Here is a 17,950-nt window from a genome sequence, read left to right on the forward strand (position 1 = left end):
ATGTATAGCTGTTCAGGTGCTCTTTAACACAAATATCTAATCATAATGGGAAGTAACTAATAACATTTACTCAGATCAATGTAATAGAGCACTTTTTTGGGTACTTGTACTTTTGAGTACATTTGAAATCAGTACCTTTACTACTACTTAAGGAAGTTTCAACCAGAGTAACTGTACTTTGACTTGAGTATAATAGTCCTGTGCTTTTTCCACCTTTGTTGACTATACAGTAGCACAGAGAAATGAATGATTCCAAATGACACCCCAAAAACAGCTGCTGGACACAGTAAAAGTGTTGCTCTAATCTCCGCCCACTGTCTTAAAATCTGTGTGGATGTGTGGGTAGAGCCCCCCCATCATGCCCTGGGGCTAAGTGCTTAGTTGCATTTGGATGTTGCCTGTTGTACAATGATCACTACTGGGGTTCTTTTGCCCATGTTTCTGGTGCTGTCTCCTTTGAAGTGAGACACATTTGCACCGTGAGTGAAATTATCAGCTGAGTTAGGTTTTCCACCTGTGACTTTAGGTGCTCATTAAGCAGTGGTTCACTACTGGTTTAGCATCAGGACCCACCACAACCACCTCAATGACAAATCACAATCCAGTGCTTTAAATTTTTCAATCATAACCACTATTTTTTGTGAAAAACGAGGCGGTTTGGTTAACAAATTGGTTGTGTTTAACTCTGTAATTATCTTATTTACAAATTCCATCCCATCCCAGACCAAACCAATATTATATTAATTTAAATTTCATTCCTCTTTTTTCATATGTCATGCCAATACCTGATATACAGTAGAGTAAAGACATGAAATGGAGCAAAAAAATGTAATGGAAAAAAGAGATGTTCCTGTAGCACTGCTATAATGTAAAATGAATAAAGCGTAGCGTAACTAGCAGTGTAGTGTGGCCCATTATAAGACAGTTAAGTGTTAAATTCAGCTCTGTACAAATTGAATTGACACGGTAAATTTAGCTATGCATGCTGATATATCAGATGATATCTCTATCATCTATCTCTATGCAAATCATTTCAACAATTGAAACACCGCAAATCTCATTCTTTACTTTCTATTAACCAAGGCTTTATTATCAACTTAAAGAAAAGCAACACATTTTAAAATTGGTTCCTCTTGTTCTGTGAAAGTACATTCAAACATAGAAAAAAAAAAATTCTAAAACACTTGCCCAAAACATTTACAACACAGCAAGCACCAAATAAATATTTACATTTATTTATAAATTCCTCTCTAATAACTTACAACCACCTCACACAGACATGAACCCTACATCATAAAGAACCAAACCTGTACATAAACTCTGTCAGTCTGAGCTGTGTGCTCGTGTCTACAGCAGGCTTCACGGTGTTTTTTTTTTTTATTTTGGCATTTACAGCAACTCATCATTTCAACAAACAACCATGAATGAATTTACAGCTTTCCATTATCACTGGAATGTAACATGGGCTGATGACGTCAGATGATAATTAGTTCAAAAACCTGAAACAAATCTACATTGTTTTTGTGCAAAAATCCAGCGAGCTTCAGTGTGCAAACAGTGATTTAGCTCATGTGAGAGTGATTACACAGCGCTGGTGACATAATACTCACTCTAAACATTATCTGTGCTAAGTGTTACATGCAAGTCACAACTCCTAATGTGTTAATGTGAGGATGAAGCAAAGGTCTGAATGAGCTGCTCGTGTCATGAAGTCAACTGTTGTGACTTTAAAAGGTTGAAAAAGTGAACATAATATGGGTTGGAAAAAACGATTTCAGGCAGTTTGTCAGCTTTAAATAATCTAAACTCTCTTCTTGCACCACACTTGTAGTCACATGATATTTTGCCTGAAACCAGCTCAGTACTGGGGCGTCTAATTGGTTGTGGCGTCAGATCCTTGAAAAGAAAAAAACGAAAAGAAAAGAAAAAAAAAAAAGAAGGACATTCACCAATATCAAATACCACGTTTTAGGCTGTATTAGAGGCAGATAAGGAAACTGGTGTTGGTACGGGGACAATGCTAACCACATCATCAGGGCCTGGTTGTTCAAAAGGTTTATAATGAATAAAACAACTCAGATGTGCATCTCTATTAAGGATCAGGTGATCCAGCTAATTTTTGTCCTGGTTTTTCAACATAAACTAGGTAAGATCAACCCAAACTGACTTTTAAAGATTAGCAAATCTAGATTACCAGTACTTTAAGGACATAACACTACATATTCTGTCCAGAGGGAAAAATCCATGTCCATCTGGTTCTTGGAGTAGTCTCCTGAATACGGAGCTTCTGTAGCCAGCCTCAAAGGGACACTTGAGGAACTACAGGTATTTTTTTTACGCTTCTGCACAGGCCTCATTTTTTTTGAGCACTAGAGGTTGGTAATTCAAAACATAGTATATGGACTCAATCTTAAATTACTGACAAACTTTTTGAAAAGGTTTGAAAAATTTAATAGATTTCTTTCATTCTGTTCCTGTCATTTAGTCTGAATCCACCCCTCTGCCCAGATAACAGTCTTGATTGTGTTTGGATCAAAGTTCTGTAATCTTGATCCTTCTTGAAGTTTACAAGAACCCACCTGGAGGATTTATCTGCATAGGGAACAGGATTTGATACCTTGATGTACTAAGATAATATAATCCTATTTTCTCTCTCTCTCTGTTAGATTACTTTCAACAACCAGACCCTTACTTGATACAGCTTTGTGCTCAAACCACCCAAAATGTTGTGTTATTTAATCCTCTGGCTCATCTGATCCCGCCAGTGCTCCAAGTCTTCCGGTTTTGTGGTCACTCCTTGTTTATTGAAGTGTTTCCTGTTATGCAGGATGGGAACTGAGCCTGAACCTGCACATCTTTCTAGCTTCATGTGATTCATCCACTGACGTTTTATGTCTCAGCAGGCGAAAACACTACAGGATCGAGGGTCATTCAAAGTCGTCCTCATACTCATAGTCATCCAGGTCCAGGTTGCAGTGAGGACTTGGGATCTCAAAGAAGTGTCTCTTTGTCAGACCCAGGTCACTGGAGATGTGCTGCCCTAGAGGGCTCAGAGGATTTTCATATCTGAACAGAAGAAAAGATAAGTCATATAGCAACTAAAAAAGAACTCGCTGTAGAGGCTAACATAGTAAAACAACAGTCAAAAGAACTTCTTACTTGGATAAAAGTGCCAAGGGAGAACTTGTCAAAGAAATAGTTTTACATTTGAGAAATTGTTGTTTTGTTGATGGTAAGAGACAATCAATACAGCTGTCATGTTTGCACCATAAATATTAAACTAGTTTTGAAATAATAATTTGCTAATGTAAGCAAGAAGGCTGGAATCAGGGCTAATGTAGCCATAAGCAAAGCTGCCACATACATACTTTGGATGGTATAGTTGTTAAAAAAGGTGTAAAAATTTGGTTCTGCTCTTTGGCCTGCGGCTTCATGACTCAGGGAAGTTACAACTCTTATCCTACAGACTGCCAGATGCAAACCTTATAAAACTCACATATTTTGTTGTTTTAAAATGAAATAATCAGTTGCAATATAATTACTGAGAATTAGATTGTAGCTGCTGCTTTAGATCTTTTGACTGACAACTGGCAAAAGAGCAAACAAGCACAGTTCCCCAAAATGTAAAACTATTTCCCTGAACAGACCAGAGACTTTAAACAAACCAGTGTGACTGGTAAGGAAGGAAGAGAAACACATAAATGCTAGACAAAAATAATGCAGGAGGGACTTTTCAAGAAAAAGAAGGGATTAAAAACAAGCTGTCCAGTCCAAAAGCAGACTCCTAGCTCTAAGACGTGCCACATACATATGGTACTGTGTTTCCTAACATAACATTGATCTACTGTCAACACTTTGTTCAAACTGGAGGGCCGGGGGCAGAAGCCAGGAGTGGGTTTCGGACTAAAAGAGAAGGAAGAGGAGGAGGAGAACACTTAGTCCCTGCTGGTACCCTGAGTGTCTTACCTGCTCTGGTGAGCAGTCTGTCTTTAGAAGTCGGTGGTGTTCCTAAAACCGCCATACAACATACCTGTCAACAGCCTCATCTATCACTGACTCTCACTCTGAGGGGACCTGCTGCCAGACATAACACCAGGCTTAGCTAGGAGACATTAAGCTCTGTCAGTCTGCTGTTTACATCCTTCACTTGGACAGAAGTCATCTTACTATATACTCATCCTATAAAACTACTTTAAAACTGCACCAATATCAACACTTTCAAGTGTATGAACTGTACATAAAATATGAAATATGAATACCTTACTTAATGGAAGACTTAATTTGGAATCGTACAAGTTACACGAATGATTTTTCTGCCATGACATCTTGACATTACACTGAGCTTAAGAACACTATATCATAAGAATAATACACTTAAGAAGAAACAAAATCCAACTTGCAGCAAAGGGTATAAATTATGTTAAAAATCAACTCTAAGTAATTAAATTATGTATTATTTTCTCCATTAGGAGCAGGGAATTAAGCTGTTATGTGGCTTTTCTTTCCCAGATATGCTAACACTTTCCATGACAATTAAGTCTCTATAAATCATGAAAAAAGGCTTTTAATTCTGTGAAAACTTAATTTCCTCTCCAGTAGTAGTTAGTATGCAAAGTTGACAATAATCAAACACATCTTAAGCATACAAATGCAGAAGAATTTGAAGGAAAGGGACTGATATTGATAGAGATAGAAAGCTGAGCATTGAAATAGAAAGAAATCTGCTGCTGACAGACAAGGTCTGGGTGACTGCACACTTTTTTAAAAACTCAAAGCATGTTAAAGACCCAGGGAGAGAAAAATCTTAACTGATTTGCACTCAAAGCTTTCCATTTTTCAGATTTTATGGGAGACTAAAAAACTTGGATACCAATTGTCTGAAAAATACAAACACTGATGCATATCTTGCAAGTTGCACATTTTGTTCTTCTGTTTGCCATTTGTGAATGTTTGCAGGAGAAACTGCTGTTATCACATGTCACATGAACATGCATACCCCCCTATCATATTGATGCCGTCTAGACAGTTTAGATTAGATAAATTAGCCAGACATGTCTCAGTCATAATACCATCTAACATTTAACACTTCTCCCATGTAAAAATTCAAAGTTTTTAAGACATTGTACGACCTTTAAGTTCAGACATCTAAAGTGCCTATGAAAAGTATTCACCACCTTGGATGTTTCACCCTTTTATTCATTTTATAAATCATTAATGGTCAATATAATTTGGCTTTACTGACAAAAAAATCACAAAAAATTCTTCAATGTCAAACTGATGTTAAATATTCACCCCCTGAATTAAGTATTTAGTAGATGCATCTTTGGCTGCAATCACAGCACTGAGTCTGTGTGGATAGGCCTCAATCAGGCTTGCACATCTGGACATTGTCATTTTACTCCATTCCTTTCAAAACTGCTCAAGCTCTGTCAGGCTGCACGGGGACCAGATGTTCACGATGTTCTCGGCCACTCCAGAACACTCATCTTGTTGGCTATATTTTGCCTCATTCATTTTACCCTCTACCTTCACCAGCCTCCCAAGGCTGGCTGCTGGTAAGCATCACACTGGGGATGGTGTGTTGGAATGATGTGCAGTGTTTGGTGTCTGGCAAACATAGCATCTTAGCTTATCATAGCTGCTGAAGCTTGTAACTCCTTCAGAGTAGTCATAGGTGTCTTGGTAGGCTCTCTTACTAGTCATTCAGTTTGTGAGGTTGGCCTGATCTAGTCAGATTTACACCAATAAGCTGGACAGCTGTTGAATTAGGTCAGTCACTTTAAATGGGGTGAATATTTATGCAGTTACTTATATTACCTTACATACTTTTGTTCAATTGGCATTACTTTGTAGAAACTTTTTATAGGCACTGTATATACTAATGTCATCGTCATGACAGAAGCCACATCTGTGAAGCTATGTGTAAAGTCAGACTTACACATCGTTGCACTGGTCGTTGGCAGCCTCTTCAGCCACCAGAATGTCGTACTCCTCTGCTGCATATTTGTCCCAGTCTGACACCTCCTGCCCTTCTGCTTCCAACTCCTGAAAAACACCACAGGCCACATGGTCCACTTGACCTTTGACAAGAAAACAAGTCATGATGCTGTCTCACATCTGGACTTTAACCCTCTTACCCTGATGACGGAGAACGGGTCCTTCTGCTCATGGTCCAAGTACTTCTCAATGTTGAAGAACGTGTCGAAAAAGATGTGGGACAGCTTGCACCTTTTAAGGTCTCGCAGGGTGATCTTACCTGGTAAGAGAAAAACAGGCACTTCAGAAGATAGTGCTCTAAATAAAAAACCTTACTTTATGATTTATGGAGTGGGTGTTATTAAACTTCATAAAGGGGCTCAAAAAAAGGCTTTCATATGGCTTTTACCATTAAATCTAGCTTTTGATCTGTGCCTCAGCCTAAATTGACTCTGTAAATATGAGTTTTGGCCCTAACAATCACAGCAGCTCTGCAGAGTGTTAAAGGGGTTAATGATGTGATTATTTGCCCACTAATCAAACTACAAAGAGTAGGATGTGATGTTCAAACTCAGGCTGCAGCTAATCTTTTTCTTTCATTATTTATTAACCTGTCAATCATTTTTTTCCAATTAACTGAATCCTTGACTCTTTGAAATGTAAAATAATGTGTCTGTTAGAAGTTATCACAGCTCAGTGACAATTCCTCAATTTGCTGTGACTGAGAAACAAAGATATTAAATTCAGAAACAGGTGTAAACAGGAGAGGAGTTTAATGTCTCATTTAAGAGACTGTAATAGGAATTGTGACTTGAAGATAAACATAATCACTAACATTCACATAAGACAAATTTAATCAAAATTGAATTAAATTGATTTTTTTCATTAAGCTTTGTCAGCTCTAAGTTAAACCATTGAACGGGGCACAGGTGCCTTCATGGTTAAATTGCACCTCATGTGCTCTGGCAGCCTGGATTCAAGTCTGGCCTGTGGCTCTTTTCTCCATATGTCCCTCCCTCACTCTCTAATTCCAGTTTCCGACTCTATCCACTGTCCTCCTCTGTGAATCAAGGCAGAACCCCCCCCCCCAAAATAGGCATCTACCTGCCCATCTGTCTGTCTGTAGCCTAATGTTCTATAGCAGCAGCAGCTTGAGGCCAGAGATATACTTGCTGCTTCATCTATACCACTGGAGGGTAAATGAATGAGATCAGGCTGTAAACAACTACCTGATGTGTAGGATGTAAACTACAAACATGAAAACACTTGAAGAGGTTACAACATTTCCATCTGTACACGGACTTAGCACTCCTGGTATACTGGTTTAATTAGTAAACGTGTTAAATAGTGATGTCCTATGATGATGCAAATAACTTTCATTTTTTTGAGGCAATATGTTAAAATATCCTCACCAGATATGCATTAAACAAAAATAAAACTCATACATACAGTCACATGCACATTAGACTAAAAGTAAATACTTTGAACAGGCACTTTTTAAACTAAAAGACAGATCTTAGTCATTCTGTTTACAGGTTACAACATCTATTTCTAAAACAGAATTATCTGTCACCAGCTGGTCTGATGGATGGTCTCTTTGCAATGACAATAACACATCCTAAAGTTCACAATTCTGCACATCCTTAAGATGTGTAGAATTGTGAATTTGTTTATTGTCTTTTAAACTGTAAAAAACATTATTTTTGGAAGATCTGCAATGCTGTCTAGTCAAACAGATGCTGGTGTGCATGGTAGCATGGTTTCAAATGCTAATTAATATTTTGTAAGTTTTGACTTAAGAAACTTACTTTAACTGTAATTATTTACAGCATTTTCCTTGATAACCAGGCAAGTAGACTTATGATACCATGTGTTATATGGCAATTGCAATATTGTCCAGTATACTGGCAAACACACATTACCAAATTGTGCAGCACTAGTAGCTACGATAAATCTGTGTAGTTAACAGCAAATGAATCACTTCACTGGTGCAAAGCTGAAGTCATAAATCTATTTTTTAAAATCTACTGTGTACCCAACAAAATAAGGTCTTACATAGTGACCAAAAAGTAAATTTTATGTATTTGTACTGGCAAAAATTGTACAATTTTACTGTTTAAAAATGCAAAAAGGCCTTGAGAGAGTAAAGCTTTCTGTGTTGTCAAACTACATGAGAGTCTTCTAATCTGAATATTATGTCACACTTCTCTCCATCAAATGTATCATCTCCAAAGACCAGAAATCTTTTCAAGAATGCCACTTTTAATGGGAATTCTTAACAGACATTCAATTCTGCTAAAAATGTATCAAGTTACTCTTTCAAGAGGGGGCAGAGATTCATGTTACATGTTCTGTTACTCAGCTCCACTACCAGCAGGTCAACTTCAGGTCACATTCTTGCTATGGCTATCAATACTATACATGCATTCCCTCACTATGGACCAGTGTCTTCTAATGGAAAGGCAGTAAAGCCAAGTGCCGGAGGGAATTTGTCGACGGTGTGGATGACACCAACAGCTGGCAGTCCAGATCAGTCACTTAGTCTGTCATCTATATCCGTTCACTCAGCTTGTGATCAATGCCCCGGTCTGAAACTGTGTCTGTGGAGCCTGTCAGACTGTCCACTGTGTGAACTTCTCAGAGTGTGGAAAAGTTAAGATGGTGGCTGACCTTCAACCTCGGGCTTGACAAGGTCCAGCATTTGGCAGAGGCAGTCTTCGAAGGGAAGGGGCTCGATGGCCATGGTTTCCAGCTTCTGACACTGCTCCTCGTAGAAGTACTCCAGCTCGTACATGCTGAGCACACCATCTCCGTCCAAGTCCATACAGCGGAACCAGTACTCTATACTGGAGGAAGATAAAGGAAAGACCAGTGGGCAAGGTTACATTTAAGTACACAGTGTAAACAAAATATACAATTAGTGTGACTCTGGGAGATTTTCTTTGCTCTAGCTTATGCTTCCTCTCCTCCTCTCAACCTAAAATCAGACAACACCAACACTCATATTTATGCTGCTATAGGATGTCTGTTGTGCAGATAATGATGCAAGTAAATACAATTTTGGGTTACCTTAGCAAATAACACTGATCTTTTAATAAATAAGAAGATTCAAAAGGAATTTTAAATGCTTAAAATCAACAACAACAATAGCATTTCTTGTTTATTTAAAATTTTCATAGGCCTGTGAGAGATTTTGTTTGTTGGTCTGAGTGTTTGTATTTTAACAGTATCTCTAAGCTATAAGGTTACCTGTTCTCTCTCATATTCAGTTAATTAATTATCAATTGTTATTTATATAGCACCAAACCATAACCAAAGTTCAGTCAAGAAACTTTTCAAAAAGATTTTGCAGAAACCTAAAGAAAAACTTTACTACGATAAAATCACCATGTGTGTTTAAATACCTGGTGTCAGTCTTTTTGTCCTCTTCAGAGATGAGAAACCAGACAAAATCAGCATAGCTCAGTCGACCTTCCTTATACACCCGTCTGTCTCTGATGGAAAAAAAAACACAATCACTACTGGAACAAAAGATAAACAAAAACAAGACATGCATCATCTATTTCTCATGATAATAATTCTTTATGCAACTTGACTTGCCTTGTTACTGTTCCTGAGAATATTCTCTCAATCATTTTGTGTGAGATGGCTGTGAAAAAACAGCAGAAATTACTCACAATCCAGACTCACGGGTAAAAAACGTCTCTCAGTTAATGCACAACTTTTTCACAACACATGTAATCCATTCTCACAGACTGTAAATCCAGAGAGGCTAATGTAGCTCTGTTTTATCTTGACAATGCTATAAATCCTCTGGTCATCATTTTGACCATATAGTGGCAGAAATTGCTCCAGACATGGCGTCATTCGAGTAGAGTTTTTCAGCTGCTCTCTTATTGATCTCGTGTCTCATTTCCCCCGTCTCACTCGCAGGCCATCAACCAGGAACATGTGGTGTTGAGTATGTGGGGAGGAAGTGTCAAAGACAAGTCTTTCTCACAAGAACGAGTTTGTGAGTAGTAGAACAAATAAGTATCACAAATAGCTTTTCACCTAGCTTCAGTCTCACAGTTCCACCAACAACTGCCAGGAATACTAAGCTTATTTATTGTGCATGACACATATCAGCAGTTGTCTTTTGCCATTTGTTTTTTCCTCTCATGTACAGAGTTCATCCAAATATAACACATTCTCCAACCTATCTAAATGATTTCAATGTTTGAGTCTGTTCAGGAGTGACTAACCTTGGTCATTATGCTGTGCCAGGTCTTTCTGGTCAATGTAAAGGTCGTGGTCAGTGTCCAGCTCCCAGAACTTGCAGTAGATTACGTAGAAATGTTCGTAGGAGAAGAACTCTGTCAGCTGGTTTATGTCTTCTTCTTGTTCCAGCAAAGCTACGTCCTGGGACAGACGGAGAAATATGAGGGTCAATTTTTAGATTACATTTTAAATTGTGAATTTAAAATAAGTATCAGTAATGGTTACACCTGCAAATAAAGGGCTAGAGGTAATGTGATTTAATAGCTGACATGTTTACATCATATGCCATTATTTGACCACTTGTGTGTGATAAGCTGAGAGTACACTATGTGACTTCCAGACAATGAAGACATGAATTTTTAGTTGCATGACTCATTTGGAAGTATGGCCAACTTTCAGCGTGATTGTGCTTTGTTTGCCATGCAGTATGTAAGGGGACAGAACATCTGACCCCAGCCTGACCAGCTACTCCCAACAGGTTGGATAGATTTCTGGCATGTTTGATATTTTAACTGACCAACTGCACAAACTCCCACAGTGAGGGCAGAGCCACACGCAGAATCCTCAACTTTGGTGTATTTTTCTCCTTTGTAAACAGTCAGATAGCATCTTCAATAACCATGAAAACAGCAGGAATGCCTTTTTAAAAAGCCATCCGCCGACTATAATAAAGGACACAAATGAGCAGGAAAATATGCCAAAATGCAGACCTACAGCTGACGTTGAATATTTGTCATTATTCAGCTGCTGGCTGTGTTTGCTGATGATGCTGTTTATGTGGGTGTTCAAGGGAGATGGCAAGAGCAGTTTTGTTGCCATTTGTATATTTGAAGATCTGATTTCAACCTCAGTCTGTGAGACTTTTCAGATGAAATCCAATGACATTTGTCACAGTCTGACTTTCCTTGTCCTGTGTGAGCACTCAGGTTGTGAATGACCATGGAACTATACAGTGAGAGCATAAAAATCATGCATGATGGTCATGGGCTGTAAACAATTTAGTCACACAGTGTGTACTAAAATTCTCCCCCAACTTTTATAGAGTTGGCTAAGAATCTCACAGTGAGACACTTCAAGATAGGGACATGCTCTTAAATTTCTGCAGTAACTTGGTTCATAACAGTCTTAAATAGAGTCCGAAACAATTTACCAATCAAATGATTTTTTCAGTAAACCTAAAATTATCATTCCGCCCCTGGATTTCCATAATTAAGCAAAGCAAGTCTGTGATTAGTAAACCAACAGTGACAGTATTTAAATATCTAAGATTGAATAAAGAAAATTACCAAGGTTCCTAAACATTTAAAAATAAAATGTAATACTTTTAAAGACCTTGTTAAGACCTAAACTGAGAAAGATCAATTCAATTCTTTGTAAAGTAATTGGTCAAAACTGAAAGGCATGAAATTTCTCAGCACACTGGATCAGGGCTGAGTTTTCTGATTTAATGAACTGTTTATGAAATGTCTAATGGTACGGAATTTTTTTGGTCAAAAATGCCCAGATTTGATGATTTCTGGCATATTTAATGCCTCTATTCTATCAATATGTTGTTTGATGATATTAATCATAACACATTTTTGCAGGTGTGCTGAGCTGATTCTAAACAGTTTAACTATTATCAGTAGAATAATGCTTATGCCAGTTTATTAAATCACAGTCAGTCAGATGAAATCAGAAAGAGGTCTGGGGGTCTTCCCCCGGGAAATTTAGAACATTCAACACTGAATCCCCTGAATTCTGGAGAATATTTATGGAACAATTTGAAGAGGATAATTAATGACGATCATACACGGCAGGCTGAAAAACAAATATTGGACAAGGATATGTCTTAGTCAAAGTGCCTTCTAAAATTTATGATCTCTCACTGGTAAAAATCAGACTTTTTAAGACTTTTTCCAAAAGTGAAATTAAAGACTATTTAAGACTTTTCAAGGATCTACAGGAACCCTGATTAAAGTCTGGTATATTTGGATGTTTCAAGGACTGACATCCAACATATGCAAAAATCAAATCTTTTGAAAAACAGTTTCCATACCTGTAGAAAGTTACTTTTCCTGAGCTCAGAACATGTTATTTTTCCAGTCCACGACCGGTTCACATTGTAGAATATCCTCTGTATTACCTGAAAAAAAAAAAAAAAATCACAGTATGCTATTAGACAAATGCAAGAGGAAATGTATCACTTAATGCAATTACTTCAATGCTTCATAACTTTTTTACTACTACTAGTTGTGTTTTAACTTATGTTAGTCATCATACCGTGGTGATGTATCTTGAGTGAAAGTCTGGCGCCTCCTTTAAAAATGCCAGGCCTGCATGTGTGTTCACAACATCCTAAAAACAAAAAAGTAAATTCAGCTCAGTTCGTCTGCAGTGTGTATCTGACTCACTTCCATAACAAACCCCAAAAAGCCAACAAACATGAAACACGAAAAGAACAACTCCGTGACCTGTTGTGTAGCTAGTTCAGAAAAAGAGAGGAGTTGAACAGCAAACCACATCTGTCTTTCTTATTTTGGTAGACAGGACAGATGACATTCAGAGCAGGCATATAAATGCATACTTATTCAAACATCAGGAGCTGTCAGTTTCAATCTACGTCATTCTGTCATACCATATGCTTTATAAATTGCTCTATATAAATAAAAGGCACCAGGCCTCGTTGGGAGAGGCCATCAAATGTAAATGTTTCTTTGAAGTCAGAAAAGACTGGGTTGACCGGTTTTGGGATGATGTTAAGCCTTTCTGATTGACAGCTCAGTGGTGAGAAGGCCAGAAAAAGACGTTTGCCAGTGACTGCTCTTAACCTTCTCTCCTTCCTCATTCCATAAAGTCACAGGGGGTGTGCTGCATTTTAAATGAACTCTAGCTATATTCCTGCCATGAAACTACCCAAAGTCTTTTTTTTTTCTAACTCTCTCCCTTCGGAGGGGGAAAGAATTGTTGACATAAATGCGAAGGTGGCAATGAAATTAAAAGGCCTTATTTCAGGGCAGCCGTCGTGCCTCTTTGACTCTTACTGTGAGAAATTAAATCATAGAGAAACACATAAATCACAGGGCACAGGAAACAGGCGGGGACAGTCAAATCTACTCCACTGCAATCCGCCTTTCATTCATCAAAACAGTCAAAGCCGATACGCTGAGCAGAACCATACAAATTAAACAGCGTGTGCCACAAGGCATCTCTGCTGGTATGCTAACGGGTGTTCAGTGCAGCCCTGCCGCTTCTGCCAGCATGAAAATGAATCAGGTGTAGGGCGGGGCCTGTGTAGAGCAACAGCAGCTCGTCAGAGGGAGTAAGAAAACAAAAGCTAGTACAGCATGTCCACATGGTTACACTGAACAAACAGTTAATTAGACTACATCTATGAAACTATTTGATAAACATGCTCCATGTTTTCTGACGTTATTTATTTAAAACTAAATTATACAGAACTAGGGCTGGGCATTATATTGAGATTTTAAAAATATTTCAAAATAAGATATAGGCTAAGAAAATAACATAATATTTCCCACACATAAACACTACTTGAGTGGACTACTCAGGTATATTTACAGCCACCCAAGTATATTTGTTAGGTGGCTGTAAATATTCCTGAGTAGTCAGGTGGAGAGAGTTTAGGTGGAGAAATTTAACTAGATATTTTAGACCACAAGTCACAGTGAAACGAAACAAACAGGAGTCCGACAAAGTGCTGGAGAAAACGTGGACAGCATGTAGCCAATCATATTCATATTCTGTGGTCATGCCCAAAATTAAGTGGACACTGGAGGGATAAATTCTCCTTGGTGTACTCCCAGAAAACATTAAAAGAGATGAAGCATATTAACTCAAAATTCTATTAGTAGAGACCGTAAACTGTATTACAATTAGATGGTTTAATCTTGACACCCTATCATATAATGTCTGGATCCAGAAGGTATTTGAGGTATTTGTAATGAGCTTATTGGCCTCAAGATCATCTATTTGAAATGTGCAGTCTAATTTAGGATCTATCATTTTAAGTATTTAACTGTATTCAAGGAGCATTTTGTCATCAGTAAAAAAACAAAAAACAAACAAAAAAAACAAATTATATTGATAATAAGTTGATACTACAGCAATAAGAACAGAACTCCCCAAAAAAACAATATTCTGCAATTTAATGATTTTAATTATCAAAAAGGTTGCAGCTAAACTTTTGCTCATTGGGAAAGCATTGCTCCATGACAGATTTACCCAACTTTTCAGAATGATGCCAAATAATTGTGCAAATTAAGTTATATTTGTAATATACTTGTAAATGTAAAATAAAGAGTTCCATAAAAATAAAATTAAAAAATACATAAATAATTGTGCAAAGTAGAGGGAGAGTCCCTTCCCTCTTTTGGCTGAAAACATGGTTGAAGATCTTTAAGTTTCTGGGGCCTCATTTATAAAACATTGAGTAGGATCCATACTAAAAGTGTACGTGCGCCCAAAAGCTGAAAATGGCGTGCGCAAAAAACTGATTTATAAAACCGTACGTACGCACAGATGCAAGCACTTTTCCCTTTATAAATCACACTCCACCTGGAAGATTGCGCAGGTGGATTCATCTCACATCCTGCCCTCTACACACCCACATTTCACCATGAATGGTCAATGCAAAGTACCTCAGGAATGTTTTTGCTGATAAACGGCATTTTACACTCAATCACGGCAGAGAAGACAAGGAGAAGAAATTTCATGGAGACCGAAATAGAGGTGCTTGTGGGTGAGGTGGAGGCCAGAAAAATTATTTTATTTGGTGGTCACAGTAGTGGCATCACCAATAAAAGAAAAAGAAGCAAGTGGCAGCACGTCGTCACCGCTGTAAATAGTGTGAGTGCCACAGAGCGATCTGCAGTCTGTTCCCTATGCTGCTGTGTGTCAGGATGAATGAGTCATGTGTTGACCCAGGCCACCGTGCCACTAAATTTGTCAAACCATGTTTGAGGTACAAATAATTTGTACATTAATTATATGCACTTTTTTTCAGTTCACACAGACAAATTCATTTTCACTCGGAGCCCTTATAGCAATGTGAGTGCAGTCAATTGTGCTGATTACATTTGGGAAACCAGACATTGCTGCAAATAGCCTTTTAATGTTGGCCTGTTCATGCACAGTGTAAAGAAACCTGATGTATCGACTGGTCATGTTTATAATGCCATCCAAAACGGCTGGCATTATTGTGCTGAGGGATGGCTGTGATATCCCAGAGCTAAGAACAGAATCTAACTGTATTATATCATACCCAAAAGGGGCTTTGGACAGAAAATGTAAAATTATATATTGTCAATCATATCAAACACATACCTGTCGGCTAATTCCCACTGGAAGGTGCCGGTTGCCAGAAACCCCAGAGTAGTCAGCACCTGTACATATATATACATGTATAGCTAGGCTGGATGCACCTGGGATGGAGCGGTTCTGGTGGGTGGTTCTGTCTAACACTGGGCCCAGTTCAGCACATAGAGCCAAGAATCTAAATCGGCTTATTAGCCAGTCATCGTCATGGGCCAGGAAATCTTTGTGGTCCCTAAATACTCTCTCCTACCTGATCCTACCATTTGCGTGATCTTCCAGCAGTGCCAGCGCATCCACTGTGCAGCATTACACACGAGTGTCACAGCACTATTTATTTGCTTACTCAGCAATTAGACTGGTTGTTACACACCTTGTCACAATTAATACTAATCAATCAGTGCTATCACCGCTCTATATCATTTGAAGATGAAAGTATGATATATGAACATTGTGCATACAGTAGTAGGCCTAATGGCTCACTAAAGGAACACATCTATAACACTGCAGACTTGGGTGTTTATGATTACGTGGGTCTATAAGTCTGATATGTGATGACATTAAATGTATGAGAGGAAACTGGCTTCAATTCACTACCTCACCATCTGTGCTGTTTATGCGCAAGGATCAAAAGTTGACGTACTGGTGCACACACTCTCCCGCCAATTTTATTTTTATAAATCACAAGCTTTGCGTGGAAAGTGGCACACGCCACTTTCAAGCCCCGTTTTGTGCGTAAGCAAGCTTTATCAATGAGGCCCCTGCTCTTTTTCATAACCTCAATTATTAAAATAATAACGATTTTATCATTTGGAACATGTAAGAATTTTGACAAACTCAATAGACAGAAAAGCTGCAAAAATCTTTGTTCAATTAAGACAGTGTTTAGGAGTTTGCCTGCATTTTTGACAATAATAAAAAAGCCAAATATTGGAGGTAAAGGATTTCTATTTTCATTTCTTTGGTACCATACAAGGCACAGATTTTGTTTGAATTTACCAGAAAGATATCAAAGTTCAAAACTCTTGTACTGTAACAATAATTTGTTATTCCTATACAGATAGAATTATTGAGATGTATAAAATGCACATTGCCATTCAGCTAAAATGCATACTGAAATATGATTTTTGGTCCATATTGCCCAGTCCTACATGAAACTTCTTTCTCTTTTTCTCCACTTGGTTAATTTCTGCTGAGCTTTACTGCTGCACCAGGGGAACCTCTCTATATAACTGGCTTACAGTAACATCCATGAATTAATCCTCCGCCACATTAAAAAAGCACTGCCTCAGCAGGACAGTGCAAAAATTAAGTCCAGTTCGCACACCCTCAGCCAACGCAATTTTGCCAGCCCACATATGCCAAGTCCAGCCCTCTCCCTGGGTGAGCTGCAGCCAGTACCTGCAGGAATGGAATAAAGTCGTCTTGTTCCAGGTAATTACAGCCAGGCTTGGCCAAGAGGTGCACAAATTTAGAAGCGTCGTCGTGACAGGTCTGCAGAATTCTGGGGAAGAAAAGAGAGAACAGATGGTTGCAAGGTTACTCCCTCCTTTGCTTTTATGATTCTTCTATCCTTTTAATCATTATTTCATAAAGTTTTAAAACTATCCCCCTCAGAAGTGTAACTATAATATATTCTGGATTTAGGATTCTAAATCACTGCCTAATGATTGTGAACATTAATGTACTAACAGTAAAATAATGCAAGTGTGTCGTGGCCTCTCAAGAGTGGCTTAGTCATGAGCTCAAGTCAAAGGTCAGGTCTGTGCAGCTCTCTAGAGGCTCACATTAAAACAAGAGCATGCCTATTGCATACAAAAGCACTCAGCTTAATGTACAGTGCCAAAAAGCCCTTCAGTGTTCATTTAAATTTTGACTAGGATGACAACAGCTTCCATTCACTTGTGGGCATTTGTGAGGCTTCTAATCAATGACTTGTGTTTGTTAATGAAAAAGAAAATATTTAAGAGCAGAGAGCTGGATACAGCAACTGAAATCTCAGCGAGTGGCCATCATTGTTCGCAGATGATTGTGTAAGTCATTTGGCTGTGAGTATACTAGAGGTTCAGTGAGAATAAGAAGAGGCTTTGTCTTACTTTCTCCACATAGCCACGAACTTGTGAACAGACACGAAGCCCGTCCTGTCGCCTCCAGCCAAGCAGAACAATGGCACTTTCCAGTAAAGAGGGCACTCACAGGCCTTGGGAGAAAATGGGGCAGTGTGTTACATTAATACCAAGAAGAGAAATAAAGAAAAAAGACTTATAACAAGTTCCAAACTTCCTGTATCTACATGTAATTCTTAAGGCAAAAAAAAAAGCAGTAAAATGACATAAGACGGTTACATCACTCAAAGACTTCACTGAGGAAACCCAACTGTCATTTCTCTCTTCAAACAGGT

At 38.3% G+C, this 17,950-nt stretch overlaps 1 protein-coding gene across 2 annotated transcripts in view; it reads right to left on the minus strand.

The window, feature by feature from the left end:
- Window positions 1–1,080: 1,080 nt before the first annotated feature.
- Window positions 1,081–17,950, minus strand: part of ppp2r3b (protein phosphatase 2, regulatory subunit B'', beta) — a 34,394-nt gene continuing 17,524 nt past the window's right edge. For both annotated transcript variants that reach the window (XM_041807299.1, XM_041807300.1), the window contains 11 exons: window positions 17,646–17,749; window positions 16,951–17,053; window positions 12,499–12,573; window positions 12,275–12,361; window positions 10,221–10,377; window positions 9,577–9,625; window positions 9,381–9,470; window positions 8,647–8,822; window positions 6,138–6,256; window positions 5,939–6,045; window positions 1,081–3,066 (listed from right to left, as the gene is read on the minus strand). In XM_041807299.1, the coding sequence (XP_041663233.1) occupies window positions 2,928–3,066; window positions 5,939–6,045; window positions 6,138–6,256; window positions 8,647–8,822; window positions 9,381–9,470; window positions 9,577–9,625; window positions 10,221–10,377; window positions 12,275–12,361; window positions 12,499–12,573; window positions 16,951–17,053; window positions 17,646–17,749 (1,206 nt within the window). In that variant the 3' untranslated portion in view covers window positions 1,081–2,927. The remainder of the gene's footprint in view (window positions 3,067–5,938; window positions 6,046–6,137; window positions 6,257–8,646; window positions 8,823–9,380; window positions 9,471–9,576; window positions 9,626–10,220; window positions 10,378–12,274; window positions 12,362–12,498; window positions 12,574–16,950; window positions 17,054–17,645; window positions 17,750–17,950) is intronic.

The sequence above is a fragment of the Cheilinus undulatus genome, linkage group 15, assembly GCF_018320785.1.
Source record: "Cheilinus undulatus linkage group 15, ASM1832078v1, whole genome shotgun sequence".
NCBI lineage: Eukaryota > Metazoa > Chordata > Actinopteri > Labriformes > Labridae > Cheilinus > Cheilinus undulatus.